We start from the raw sequence: 14350 nt of genomic DNA, 5'->3' as shown, positions 1-14350 counted from the left end.
CCAAGCAGAACCCGAAACAGAGCAAAGTTTTTAATTCTGAAATTCAAAGCTGTGATCCCATTAGCCCCGTTCTCTTGTCTCAGGATCCTGAAATCCATCATTTCATGGTCATTTCAGCCAAAGCCACATCAACCTTCACATCCAGTTTTCAATTATTGGTACCAGTGGTATCAGAGTGCTTCCTCTCATCAGTCAACCTGTATCAAGAAATCATCATCAGTATACTACAGATGTCTCCTGGACTGCTTGTGACCTGCTGTGTTGCCCTTCAACTGAGCGGGAATTTATAGATTTTATGACAAAATTTGATCTTAAAACCTGATTGTTCTTTCCAGAAAAATCTATGTAGTTTTATTACCTACCAATACTCCCAGGTTCTTCTCAGCTGAATAGCTCTCTAGTAGGTCAACCCCCAACCTGTACTGGTACTTGGGGTTCTTCCTTCTCAGGTGCAGTACCTTACACTTGCCCCTGTTGAACCTCACTAGGTTTCTCTCTGCCCAATTCTCCAGCCTACCAAGGTCCCCGCTGAACAGCCTTCAGGTGTATCAATCAGCTACCCAGCTTGTATCATCAGCAGAGGTGCTGAGAGTATTCTCCAGCCCTTCATCCAGGTCGCTGATGAACAAATTGAATAAGACCTGGCCCTGCCCTCCCCTCTCCTGTTTGGCTGCTGAGCGCTGCTGGGACCACATGGGGCTCTGCTCAGGAACTCCCATACAGCTTGGATCGAAAGCTCAATCTCTGTCTTTCATTTTGATCAAGAAAATATATGTCAAAAACATAGATGAGGTTTTGAGATTGTACCATGCCTAATTAAGACAGTGCTGTGGACTTTTTTTTTTTTTTTTCAGTATTTTAACAAGTAAACTGGTTTGGGGTGTGATACAATAAACCAGGGTTCAGTAGATAGTGAGGAACAAAATCTATCATTGCGTTCAGATGCTCAATAGAACAACACTGGCATACCACTATATATGCAAAAAGAACCACTATATATCCAAAAAGAATCCATGCAAAGTAGCAATGAGTCCTCCAACTGAAGCTGTAATCTAGATTCGTTCTATTCTTTGTGTGTATGTACCACTTTCATTTAAAAAATGAAGATCTCGTATGTACCTATCGTGTACTCAGCTGCCTCACAGGCACATGTATAGCATAAAGGGTAGGGATCCTTTGCTTCCACAAAAGTCACTTACAAGTCAATGACCATAGCAGGCAGGGCCAGCAAATATGAAAACAGAGTATGTTATGGAATGGCTGTTGATATAATCTCACAGAATCAGACATAATGTCAGCAAATAATTATTCTTTGAATGTGAGTCAATGTGGATACAACTATGAATGGCAGACAGCATCCCCCAAAGTGGTGAGACAAAGTAAGTGTAGCCACAAACAGTACTTTTCTTCCAGAATTTGGCATCTAAATGAATGACCAGGTTGAAGTCGTAATGTCTGGCAAAAGTCACTGCAGCAGTACAATTCTCTAAGTGGATAGCTGATGTTGCTTACCTTTGGGCAAAATGATCCTTAATATTCAAAATATGAGGTATGCCAAACAAGTGTTAAACACAGGGATATACTAGGCTAACCATTTTAATATCTTTTCTGGGAAATTAACTGAGTCCGGCAAAATTTAACTCTGGCTAAGGCAAACCTTTCGCGATTCTATGTCAATGCGAATAATGACTGATATTTCACTAACAATGCTATGTTCCATGAAAGATATCCCAGATTAAAATCGTATTAGTTCATAACTAGAATGAGATCATTTAAAAGCAGGTTGGTTTCGCTTCTAACTAACTAGTTTTCTGTAATTCTTTCTCTTGCGTCATTGATCTTTGTAGACCTTGATGCTCATCTGTTCAGTGGACTGCTGCCACAGTTAACAATCCCAGCGCCAGTGTTTATAGACTTGTTCAAAGCTTGCCGAAAGCACTGGATAACAACAATCCACCCATCTGGATTGTCAATGCTAAAGAAGCGGACATCTGCCAGAGTAATTTGGCTGACTCCAACAGGCCCTCATTTATTAGAATTGCAAGGCATGCTGGCATAGAGGTACATAATATGTCCAGAAACTTATGCGATTTCTCCTGGACAGCTTCCTTTAGAATCTCCAGTGTGACTGCCATTCTGTGCAGTAAGTCTTGAAAACATTTATAAGGATTGGCTGTACTTTTGAGTATCAGTGGTAGCACAGTCTCATCTGCAGACAAAGGTAATACAGTATAGAAACTGTATGATTAACAGCCTGCAACTCCTCTTCCTCAGAGCCTGTGAGACAGATGTTTCAATCATACACAAAGTTCACATGCTTGGGATGAAAAAGACTTGATTGTAATTGGTATAACAGAAGCAGGTACAATTTGGCCAGATTGCTGGCATAGATGACAGTCAAGAAAAAATGTTGCAAGGATACAATAGCCACTAAATCATAATATCCCTCTGAGATCTTGGATAACAAACATAAGCATTGCAGTAATGACCTACTACTGTAATTAGGAGATTACATATATTGCAAGCTTCTGTACACCACAGTGCTAATACCATATGAATAGGAGTTGTAGAATTACAGAATGGTTTGGGTTGGAAGGGACCTTAATGATCATCTAGTTTCAAACCTCCCTGCCATGGGCAGGGACACCTTCCACTAGACCAGGTTGCTAGTGTAGATGGTGTTGCTGGAGCAAACAGTAGAAGAGTCAGTATCAAGGACTGGTAACGGCAAATAAAAGAGAGAATACCAGGTGGGTCGTTTGTAGGTTTTGAATTTCACTTCACAATGGCAAAATGAAAAGATACCTGATTCCTTGTGCTAGGACCCAGGAGAAGAAACCCAGACCCACACTTCAGGTATGCGACTCAGCCTACCATGTAAAAAGTATACTAAAGCATTTCTGTATTCTCTTTAGGCAACATGGCTTCTTGGAAACATTTCTGACCTCTGTGTTCATTTTGAGAATTACTTACAGTATAGTGTATCTCAAGATGATATCTCACATCCAGAGCAGTTTAAAATACTTTGTGGACTCATCATGCAATGTTATTGCTTCACAAGAAATAAGATTCTAAAACCTGAGACATATACTCTGTCATAAGAACATAAAACATTAATAGAAAAAACTCAGATGAAAATGCAATTCTTTTTAAAAAACAATTAAATGTAAAGAAGAACTAACCAAAATTTAACATCACTGATTAAAAAAAAAAGCAACAGGTAACAAATCAATTGGCTGGAGTTTTAGAAAGTGACAGTTTACTGTACACATAGTCTGCAAAAAGGAATTGCAGTAGAGTTGGATTCATTCACCATATAGCCCCACGTGAGCAGTATGTCAACTCTCATCATGCAAACAGATTCTGAGGATTCAGTTCACTAAAAGAATCTGTACTCATATGTGTGGAACACAAATACACCTTCAATAGAAATTACAGATAAGACCTGTGACAACATTGGTAATAACATTCCTTTACCTCACCCAGACTTCTTTCATATAAAGTTGGAAATACAACTGCTGCTCCTCTGAAATGCAAGCCATGGTCAGTCTTACCATCACTCTGTATCAGCAATAGTATTCACTGTCCTTAGAGGTTTTGATCCACTAATGCTTCCAGTAGCATTGATCCAGCACTTGCAAGAGACAATTCTTCTAAAGAAATCCTCTTGCCTCAGTGTTAGCTACGCAAAACAAACTACTCACCTGAGCCCTATCAAAACCTATGAATAGTAATGGTGAAGAGTAGAAATCACAGGAATTCTAGCAGACTTGCACTTGATAGACAGGATCATGGCCTCTCCCAGATATCATGTGCCCAAATAAACTTAATAATTGCAGTTGCACCTCCTGCTTTTTCCTGTATTTTCTATTGCTTGAAATCGTCCCAACTGCCTGCAAAGAAAAGGGGTCCAGTCTTCCCTACTCTCTTTATTATTCTTATAAGGAAATTCCTGATGTTGGTTGGTTTCAGAAAAATTTACTGTGGCTCATCCACAATAATTCTGTGCATTAGAAACTTCTCTCAGAAATGCAGATTTTTAAATCAAAACAGACTAATTAAAACTTTCTATGCAGAATATAAATGTAAGTGCAAAGATGGACATATAAAACTGTATGAGATTTGCATGGCAACGTACTAGTAGCAGAGGGGCTACATGGGTGGCTTCTGTGAGAAGCTGCTAGAAGCTTCCCTCATGTTCGTCAGGGTCAGTGACAGCCAGCTCCAAGATGGATCCACTGCTGGCCAAGGCTGAGACCATCAGCAATGGTGGTAGCACCTCTGGGATAAATACATTTAAGAAAGATTTATTTAAGAAAAACCCCGGTGCAACAGCAACTGCAGGCAGAGAAAGGAATGACAATATAGAGGAGAAAGAGCCCTGCAAGCACCAAGGTCAGTGAAGAAGGGGAGGAGCAGAGATTCCCCTGTAGCCCATGATGCAGACCATGGTGAGACAGGCTGTGCCCCTGCAGCCCATGAAGGTCCATGATGGAGCAGATATCCTCCTGCAGTCCATGAAGGACCCCACACCAGAGCAGGGGGATGCCCAAAGGTGGCTGTGACCTCATGGGAAGCCCATGTTAGAGCAGGCTCCTGACAGGACCTGTGGCCCCATGGACAGAGGATCCCACACTGGAGCAGGTTTGCTGGCAGGACTTGTGACCTCATGTGGCTTGCGACCCTATGGGGAAACCCATGCAGGAGCAGTCTTCTCCTGAAGGACTGCAGCCCATAGAAGGAATCCATGCTGAAGAAGTCTGTGGAGGACTGTCATCCATGGGAGGAGGCCCACACTGGAGCCAGGGAAGACAGTAAGGAGTCCTCCCCTTAGGAGAAGAGAGTGGCAGAGACCTGCGATGAACTGACCACAACCCCCATTCCTCATCACCCTGTGCCACTGCATGGGAGGAGGTAGAGAAAAGCAGGAGTGAAGTTAAGCCTGGGAAGAAGGGAGGGGTGGGGTGAAGGGGCTGTAAGAATCAGTTTTATTTGTCATTACTTTTACTGGTAATAAATGAAACTATTTTTCCCCCAATTTGAATGTTTTGCCCTTGATGGCAATTCCTGAATGATCCCTCCCTTTCCTGATCTCAACCCAAGGGCTTTTCATTATATTTTCTCTCCCCTATCTAGCTGAGGAGGGAGGGGTGATAGAGCAGCTTTGGCAAGCAGCTGATGTCCAGCCAGGTTCAACCCACCACAAAAATACAGTTTGTTTGATGAGGTATAGTTGACTGAAGACAAACCACGTTGTCTAAGATAACATAGACAAAGGCCGGGCATTCTCGGAGACATAGTACAGCCTTCTAAAGGCAGACTGAGGTTAATAAATCTTAAAAAAATGACAGAAGGATTTCATCTGTACTCTGAAGTCCAAAGCTGTTCCTTGGGTTATGACACTAAAAAGCTTCTGTGCTTACAGATTTATCTTTAATTTATGATTTATTTGAATCTGCTGTAAGCAATAGGTCAATATTTGCAATTTTTTTTTATTTTTTTTTTTTGCCTAGTAGTCTAGCTTTTATGCAACTTCATCACCACTGCTTTTTTCTTAATCAAGAAGCTAATATTGCTTGAGGAATCTTCCTTCCTCTTTCTACTTTACTGATTAATTGGAAATCCATTAATAGAGGTTCATATAGATGGTTTTGTGAAAGGTCTCTTAGAATCTTAGCTATTGGGAGGGGAGAGACATTTCAGGGGGGGTTTATTTGTTTTTAAACACTGAAAAGAACAGTTCAATTAATTTAAAGCATAGTGTATTGGCAAGTTACTCCCACAAGAACAGACCATTTTATTCAGTAAGAAGAATCCCAAGAAAAAACAGACACCTATCATCATCTTTTGCTAGAAGGAACTATATGTGCAGTTCTGCTGTAGAATTCCTTAAGAAATGTGTTTCTCTGCAGCTCTGCCAAATGAAATTCTGAAATTGCTTTCAAAATAACAAACAGCAGAAAATCTTTTAAAGTTTTGCCAACTGTGAAATTTATTTGCAACACAAACAAATGAACATTTCATTTTATAAATACATAGACTACAATTAACAGAGGACTGAAATGGCTATTCTAGATCTTGCACAGAAATTCAGTGTCACCTTGTTTGCAGGGATTCATCCCCACTTGTACATTCTCCTGCCACAAAATCAGAAGATGACTTTAAGTTCTCAAAATATTTAGAGGTGTGCTCCTGAACAAGTCCAGAGCTGTCCTGTTTTGAGCAGCATAATGCATACTTCAACTTTTTTATTCTAGGTGACTACCAGTTCAGCAGGGAGGAACAAATGAATCAGTGATAGGCAAGAATCTTAATTTCATTTAATTTCATTTCATACAGTCAATAATGAAGTGTGCTAATTACCTTTGTTATGTCCTGTGAACTGCTGATCAGAAGTTCTTTCCATTAACAGCACAGTGAATCTCCACCTGCTTGTGGGATTAGGGGTGGGAACAGTTTGGAACTAACACACTTAAGCATTTCAAATAGACAGTCTATATGAGGTGCTAAGGTCACTGAAAGAAAGCATCCACCTTCAAGAGAAAGTTTGAGGCTCTGGGTCCAAAATGAGCAAGTGTATGGGTAAATAAGTGATACAGCTAATACCCAAGAAGAGGGTGGGATTTCAGATACAACTCATAACCTCATCACTTCCTAATGACTGACTATAGCCAGCTTCTTGTCAAATGTGCTTGCTAGATATTGTTTACATTTTAGTTTTAAGCAAAACTGGCTAGCCTAAAGTCAGCACAGAAAATCTAGGTTTCCTATTCAAGGCTTAAGAAGGAACTGCAGTTCTGCAAATAAATCCTTTCTGGAATTTTTTTATCTCCATTTGTATCAGTGTTAAAAAAAAAAAAATAATAAAATGCACAAATCGATACCATCACTCTGGGTTTTTTGCTCTGTCCAAGATCACAAGAAAAAGGATCAGGGAAAAAAATATCTATGCCTCAGAAATTAAAACAGATTCATTTAAGTCTCTGACACAATGCACAATGGATACTGTTAACTGTTGCCAAAATGGATCTCAATGCCACAAAAATCTTTTTTCTAATACAAAAAAGAGTCTAATACAGTCAGTTATTTATCAAAATAAGAAAATGCTATGTTGTTACTCAAAACTACCCAAATGTTTTAAGCGCCCTGGAAATACATGTCTTACGCACATAATGCCATGCTTTTACATTGTGTAGGTATAAGACAGCCTGCATTTCCTTCTCTGCTACTAGAGGATCACACGAATGAACAAGCATATTGCGAAGAGTTTGGGCTTGGTTTTAAATCAGTCTTCGAAAGTCTCAGTATGTGTAGCTCTTGGTCAAATGTCAAATATCTTCCAACTGAACCCGAAAAAGACTGAAATAGCTGTTTGTATAAAATTTACAAGATCTAATAAAACAAAGAAACAAACCCAACCAAAACAAACAAACAGAAAACAACCCACCACCTTTTAAAATCAGAAGTAGTATGCTACTGGGCAAATTAACATTGAGCAGGTATTTTTCTGCTATTTTAAGATTCATTGAAATGATTTGTTAAGGTCGCTTAAATACTTTCTCGCATTGCAAAGTTTTCAATTCTGCTAGTAGTAAAAAAAGAAAAATTGGCTTTATATAAGATACATAACAAAATACGGGTTTTTAATTGTTCAGTCAATACTAGGCATTAGGCTCAAACATTTGTACGTGACAATTGCAGTAGTTACAAGACCAAATAAAACTATTACAATTGTTTTGTATCCCATTCCTAGAAGAATTCAAATTGAGCATAAGACACGTTCCAGGCACATTATCACCTAGATTTATTTACTCATAGATACCACATCAGATTTCAGATGTTAAGCATTTATATTTCATTGTATCAAGACACAATGTAGAAGGAGAATTTCTCAAAATAATTATTACTACTCTGTAAGCAGCACTAAGTTATTATTTACTCTAAAAAGCCAATTTGCTAAACAATGATAAAACATAGAAACTGATACATTAAAACATCTTAATTTTTTACTAAAATTAAAAGTTTCAAAACTAAATGGAAAGAATGCACACATCAGAGTGTTAGGATTCACAAAGGCATTATGAAGAGATGTACACAGTGCGTTGCAAACCTGCAGGTGTACGAATGTTATCCGCTGCTCTAAACAGGCAGAAAAGTCACTGAATTTATTGCTATTCATATTCTATGCATTTATATGCTATTGATTTCTTAGCAGTTAGGTAGGAGTTTCTACTAATTATTACTAGAACTACTTCAGATCTTCAACAATCCTTAAAAATTAACAGCCACTTCAAGAAGCTCTAGAGGATACTCAGGGAAGCACCGTAAGTTTGCCCTGATCTTATATTCCTCTGTAGACATCAGCTTATAGACACAGTAGACAACTAAGGAGACACTGTAAACAGATTTTCCAATTGATCCAGGTCGATTCTTATTTTAACTGTGCTTTCTATTAAATGAAAGAGAAGCATTTGAAAGTAAGCTATATGCGATATATGCTGCATACTTGTGGGTACTATAACTTGATAAGCAGAAGCTATTGCCACATACACAATTACAGAGTGGATAGCTTAGTCCCCAACTCTTAATTCAAATGCCAATATATAAAAAGGGCAGCTCCCAAAGCCCTCCTTTTTTGCCTCAACTGAGCTAAATGAAAAGTGCCATTACAGAGCATGCATGGTTTTTGCTTTAATAATTGAACAAGACTGTACGAATACTGAATGTGAGGGAAGAATACAAATTACAAAGGGAGGTTGGATGAGAAGTATAAACCCATATACAATTGACTTTAGATTTGTCTCTCCTGTAGAGAAGCAATTAAAGTAAAAGAAAAGAAACCACTCCAATTGCCCAGAGGCAAGTACAGGCTCTACAGCAAGTAGATGAAAGGAATGAGAAGCAATAATTCTATTTGTCAGAGATGGTCTGCCCAGAAAGGATTAAATGCATTTTCCTCATTCGGGAAAAAGTGGGTAAACCCAAAATGTCTCTTAGTCAAAATCTGCTTAGTACACCAGGGCATATTTTCCCATGAAGGGTTGCTTTGGCAAGGCAGTCTGCTTCTCCAGGAAGTTTAGCAGGCATCAGTGATTAGAAACACCACAGTTCCAACAATGCTGGTCAGTTGTTCTATGTAACATCCTCACTTTGTGCATTAGTGTTGTATCATTGCCTGTTTTCAGCAGGAACCATTGTTGTTCTTTCCCCACTTCCCTAAGACTATGCAACATCTCTCCGCAGCACTCACATTTCTTCCTTGGACTTCTTGTAACAGGTATAAAATCAAAATGTCTACTTGCTATCTATGACTGCCATTGATGTGTTATAAACTTGATTAGACTATTAAATATCAACCACTATAAGTAATCACTTTTGCTAATAAAAGTTTAAATCTTGTTCCTAGTGTACGACAGTACAGACAAAAAGCAGAAAAAGTAAAATGGAGAGTGAGGAAGAAGAACTAGGAGGAACTGGTACTCTTCCTGCTGCCAGCTTCTTGGTCAATTTGCTGGTGGTTTGCCTTGACTAGTAGGACGTTTGGTTCCCTGCTAACCCATAGTTCAAAAAAACATGAATTTAAGAGATGGGTACCAGCTAAGAGGCACACAGCAACTGAATAGGTGGATTGTATCACTGACAAAGAGGTTAGCTAAATCTGAGCTGGCCCTATTTGCTTTCCAGATAAGGTGGGAAAAAAACAACCAAACAAACACTAAACCCACCAACCAAAAACATTATGCAGAAACTCCTCCATTTCCTTCCTGACGGTAATAGGCAGACTTCAGAGACCTTTTAAATGACAAAGTTCACTTTTCTTTCTACATTTTTAGCAAGCTTATCTGACTATATTATATTTGTATCTGGGAAAGGTCCATTTTCAGAAAGAAAATGCAGACAAATACAATTACTTAGGTATTAATAAGGATTTCAAGACATAAGCTCTGAATAATGCAACCTGACATAATGGATATCAAAATACAAGTTAATGATTTCAGCTCTAACATAATAGCAGTCTAAGCTGTTGTTTAATTTAAGCTTTTCAACTCTTCAGTGAACCAGTTTTGATCAAAAACTATGATAGATCACACCTTTACAACAGCCATGCTGATTTATTTAGATTAGTTCCTTTTCTTAAATTGGCTTAACTGGAGGTAAGGCTTTATAAAGAACACAAATGGACATCACTTTGTGAACTTTGTTATACTGATTCATCAAAAGGAACTAATCTGTGCTGTTCCAACATACAAACAAACAAATTATCCATGCTAAAGAAATGTTTAAGTAGTTCTAAACAACAGATGGGATTAGAAGGATTATAGAAAAGGTTATTCCTTAGTACGAGTCATTTTAAAAGAATGAACTCATCATCCATTGAAGTAGTTTCCATTCAATCTGTAAAATATATAAAGTGGGCATAGATGGAGAACATTAATTTACAACTGGAAAAGCTTTCTTGAAATTTGGAGACTGCTTAACTTCTATGCAAGAGTTAAGTAACTAAGAATGTGTATCTCATCATACATGTTAATTCTCTCTCTTTTTTCTCAAGGTTTTCAACTCTCAGTTTCAAAATCCCTGCAAAAGGCAGAAGATGAAGATATGTTGCTAACCACATTAAATCTAGGAAAAACTCTTCGAAATGGAGATAGAACTGTGAGCAGAGGCACTATACCTTTGGTGAAGCATTATAAGAGTGAAGACAGCAGCATTTTGAATGAAGAGGATGACAGAAAGATGACGTTTTTGGTGAGTTTTCAGTTTTATGTTTTGGGTTAATCGTAAAATGGAAATTCTCTGTATAGTCCTTTAAAAAACAAATATAAATTAAAGCAATAATCTGGTGAATATACAAAAATATCAGTTTAGCATACTATAATCAAGAATGAACTTTTAAGTGTAAGTATCTAATTCCAAGACTTTTAAATGTGTGCCTTGGACAGTTGAATAGAAGAAATTTGATTTTTACAGAACTCTATGTAGCGAAAACAAGGGGGGAAAAAGCCTATATTTGTGTGATTCAGCATGTCCCTATATGAAGCAACAGGTTTTTAACTTCACAAAATATAAGACTCATTATTTTATCATGATCTTTACCATAAAACCATTTCAGCCAGAGATGTAATGCAGGTCATTACTTTTAAAATATCAACTTGAAAGATAAAATACTTGCACTGCTAAGTATAAAAACTGGAATATAAGAAGTGAACACAACTGAATTAAACTGCTACTCTTGTTTTTCCTTAAAACAGGACACAGGTTCCAGACATGATTTCTTAAATCATGTTATGCCAATCAACGTGGGTAAAAAGCAACTACCTTATCTTGCACTGAAGAGAACCATGCTTTTTCCAGCTGACACTGAAATTCGAAATATTGAATCAATACATGAAAGAGAGACTGCAGACGAAGAAAATTCAGCTAAATTCCCTATAGGAAGAAGAGATTTTGACGGCAAGTATATTTCTATTTTTACATAGAAATTATTTCATTCTGGTAAAGTATAATGCAATGTCTATATAGCAATTTGATAAAGGTTCATTTAGAAACTCCATGTCTATTGTGATTCAGTATACAAGGGAGGACGCATCTGTTAAATTTATTGAATTAGTATTTCCATAGGTCATAAAGATTTCTATTTCTTTCATGATTTAATCTGTTAGCTATTTTTTTTTCCCCTTATAGTGCTCAGGTGTATGCTGGGAAGAGTCTATCGACCTTGTTGGCAAATCTGAAAACTACTGATCTACATCACCTCCTTTGAAGATCAAACATTTTATTATGAACTTAATGTAATTTGAAGTTACTGTGTTTCAGTGTCGCTATATGTATGCATCAAAAAATATATTCCCATCACATTGTAGTGGGAAACATAATTCATTACCGAAAAAGAACATGGCTGTAATTACTAATGATGTATTGTTATCAAAAAATAAAATACTTCTGCATAATCCAGACCTGTATTTGTCTAATATTACACGCAAGATACTTCCACTTATTTGAGTATGAAAGGAAGCAATAATAAATTTCACCTTATTTTCACAAAATTTTACATCTTCTGAACCAGTCAACGTACCATGTATGTCAAAGCAAAAACTTACAGTCGAAAAAAGTGAGATAATTTTGCCTGACCAGCAATCAACTTATTCTTGGTTGCAGTTTTGCTGTGTTTTCTTTTTCCAGCAATTTTGCTGTCCAATTCCTTCTGAGGACTGTTTGAAGTCTTAGATCTTTTAGTAATTTTTTGCAAAGATGGTTCACTTTCCTTATCACAGATTACTTTGTCATTATTCAAATCCATCTGTTCATTCTTGGAGTTCTTGTTTCTTGGCTGACAACTGAGCTTTCCCATTTCTGTATAACTTCTAGTCTGGTGAACATTTTCAGAAATAGTTCCAAGCACTGGTACATCAAGACATGAATTCATACCTTCTGTCATGTAAGAATATCAAAAACATATGTGAAGAAATAAAAAGTTACCTGGGATTATTCATCCTTTTTCTATCAGAGGACTGTCATACAATTTTTTTAAAAAAACTAGTGCATTATCAGTAAAACAAAACTATGCTGCTTATTGCAGTTACATTTGCTATGTGTTCATAAGTGCATTGCCAATTTAAAATTACATTACTCAAAAACATGTAACAGCAACTAACTTAGGAAAATAGATTTATAACTTTAAGATACTGAAAAAGATGCTTAAAGGGCCCAGAAATAAATCATATATATGATATGACTTATAGTGGAGTAAAAGTAATTTTTCCCTTTTTTAATGGCAAAAATACAAATTTCACTTATCTTACTTTTGTAAAAAAGAAGAAACATTACATAATGTGCATAAAATGTATCTTTTTTTTTACCTCAAGACAGCAATACATATTTTTCAAGCAGATTTATATTTTCAAAGCATTAGTATTACAATTTTAATGCAAAGACATTTAACTGATATAGCATACACAGAGCAATGACAGTCTTTTTTCTTGAAAACATTTATACTTGCTCTTTACTAAAGTCCTGTTTGATTAACATTTAAAATATTAGCTATCATATTTACTTATTCAGTCCTGCCACAGCTTACCTGTGACATATCCAGCTTTTAATTGTTGCTTTGGTGCAGGATTTGTGCACATTGGAATTTGGCTACTGCTGAGGAAATGCCGACAATTTATTTCACTGAACTCACTTTTATATGTACATGCAAACTGAGATTTGATTGAAGATTGCTTCATCTGCAAATAACAATTTGGTACTAGCTTTAATTCTTTACAAAAGTAAAAGACAACACCTGCAAAAATAGTAATATAATGTTTCCATATTCTTCTGTCATGAAAGCTTTTAGATCACAAAAAAAACCAACAAACACCCAAACAAAAAAAAAAACACCCTGCCAGAAAAAATGAGTATGCTCACATAAAAAATATTTGTGAAGTATTAACTTACAAAGCGCACAGGGTTTCAATACTACTAGTAAATTATTCTATTAAAGTCCTAAAATAATTTTAAAAACTTCTTTAATCTCTTACAGAAAGCTACACGTTGACAGGAAAACTTAGGTTAAAGCTTTAAAAATTAGTTAGCCCCTGCATTTGATGGACTGCAGACTACCATTTTGAATAGCTGTTGCAGCTACAGTTGATTCTCATAATTCTACAGGTCATCATCTTTGAGCTGTCAGTTCAGAAATGTGAAGTATAGGATGAGTTTCACCACTTCACCAATTCAAACAGAGGAAAGCATAATAGAAATACTGAGAAGGAATGACAGATAATATAAACTAAGCTTCAGTATACTTATACCTAAAAACTGGAATCTAAAGTATTATTTCTGATCTTTTTTGGCAAATTACAAATTTCCCATTTACTCATGAAATAGACATTTCTTTGTTGAATCCCAATGTCTAACTCCACATTCGTCAATACATTCCAATCTACTGTAAGTTGCCATAGATCTACAGTATTAAAGAACAATATTGTATTTGATTCCGCATGCTCATCTCCACCTCCTAGTTTTGGAAGCTTGAAACCTAGTCTCATAGCACAGGCAAATCAACTCACTTCTTATTAAAAAGCTTGTATTATGCAAGTCTACTTTTCTTCTTAGCAAATGCATGTTAAAATCTTTGTGTTTGGGTTTGACCCTTATAGAAATATTTTTCCTCCAACACAAAATCTCAGTTTTAGACAGAAAGAAAAGAATATGTTCCCAGAAACCTGCTTTCACAGAGGCCTTCATCCACAAAATTCAGTCATAATTTATGCCACTTTCATCAATACTGTTTCCATGCATATAAGCTAAGCTAACAGACTAGGGTTTTATCACCGAGATGCAACCCAATTATCTCTTTGTGATA

The 14350-nt window shown here is 36.8% G+C and overlaps 1 protein-coding gene across 1 annotated transcript in view; it reads right to left on the bottom strand.

Annotated features, from left to right (window-relative positions):
- Positions 1-10969: 10969 nt before the first annotated feature.
- PARPBP (PARP1 binding protein) overlaps positions 10970-14350 on the bottom strand; it is a 50207-nt gene continuing 46826 nt past the window's right edge. The window contains 3 exon segments of the mRNA XM_030479811.1: positions 10970-11430; positions 12102-12432; positions 13079-13229. Coding sequence (XP_030335671.1) covers positions 11418-11430; positions 12102-12432; positions 13079-13229 — 495 coding nt within the window. The 3' untranslated portion in view covers positions 10970-11417.

The sequence above is a fragment of the Strigops habroptila genome, chromosome 3 (genome assembly GCF_004027225.2).
Source record: "Strigops habroptila isolate Jane chromosome 3, bStrHab1.2.pri, whole genome shotgun sequence".
Lineage (NCBI taxonomy): Eukaryota > Metazoa > Chordata > Aves > Psittaciformes > Psittacidae > Strigops > Strigops habroptila.
This window is presented reverse-complemented; position numbering and strand designations above follow the sequence as displayed.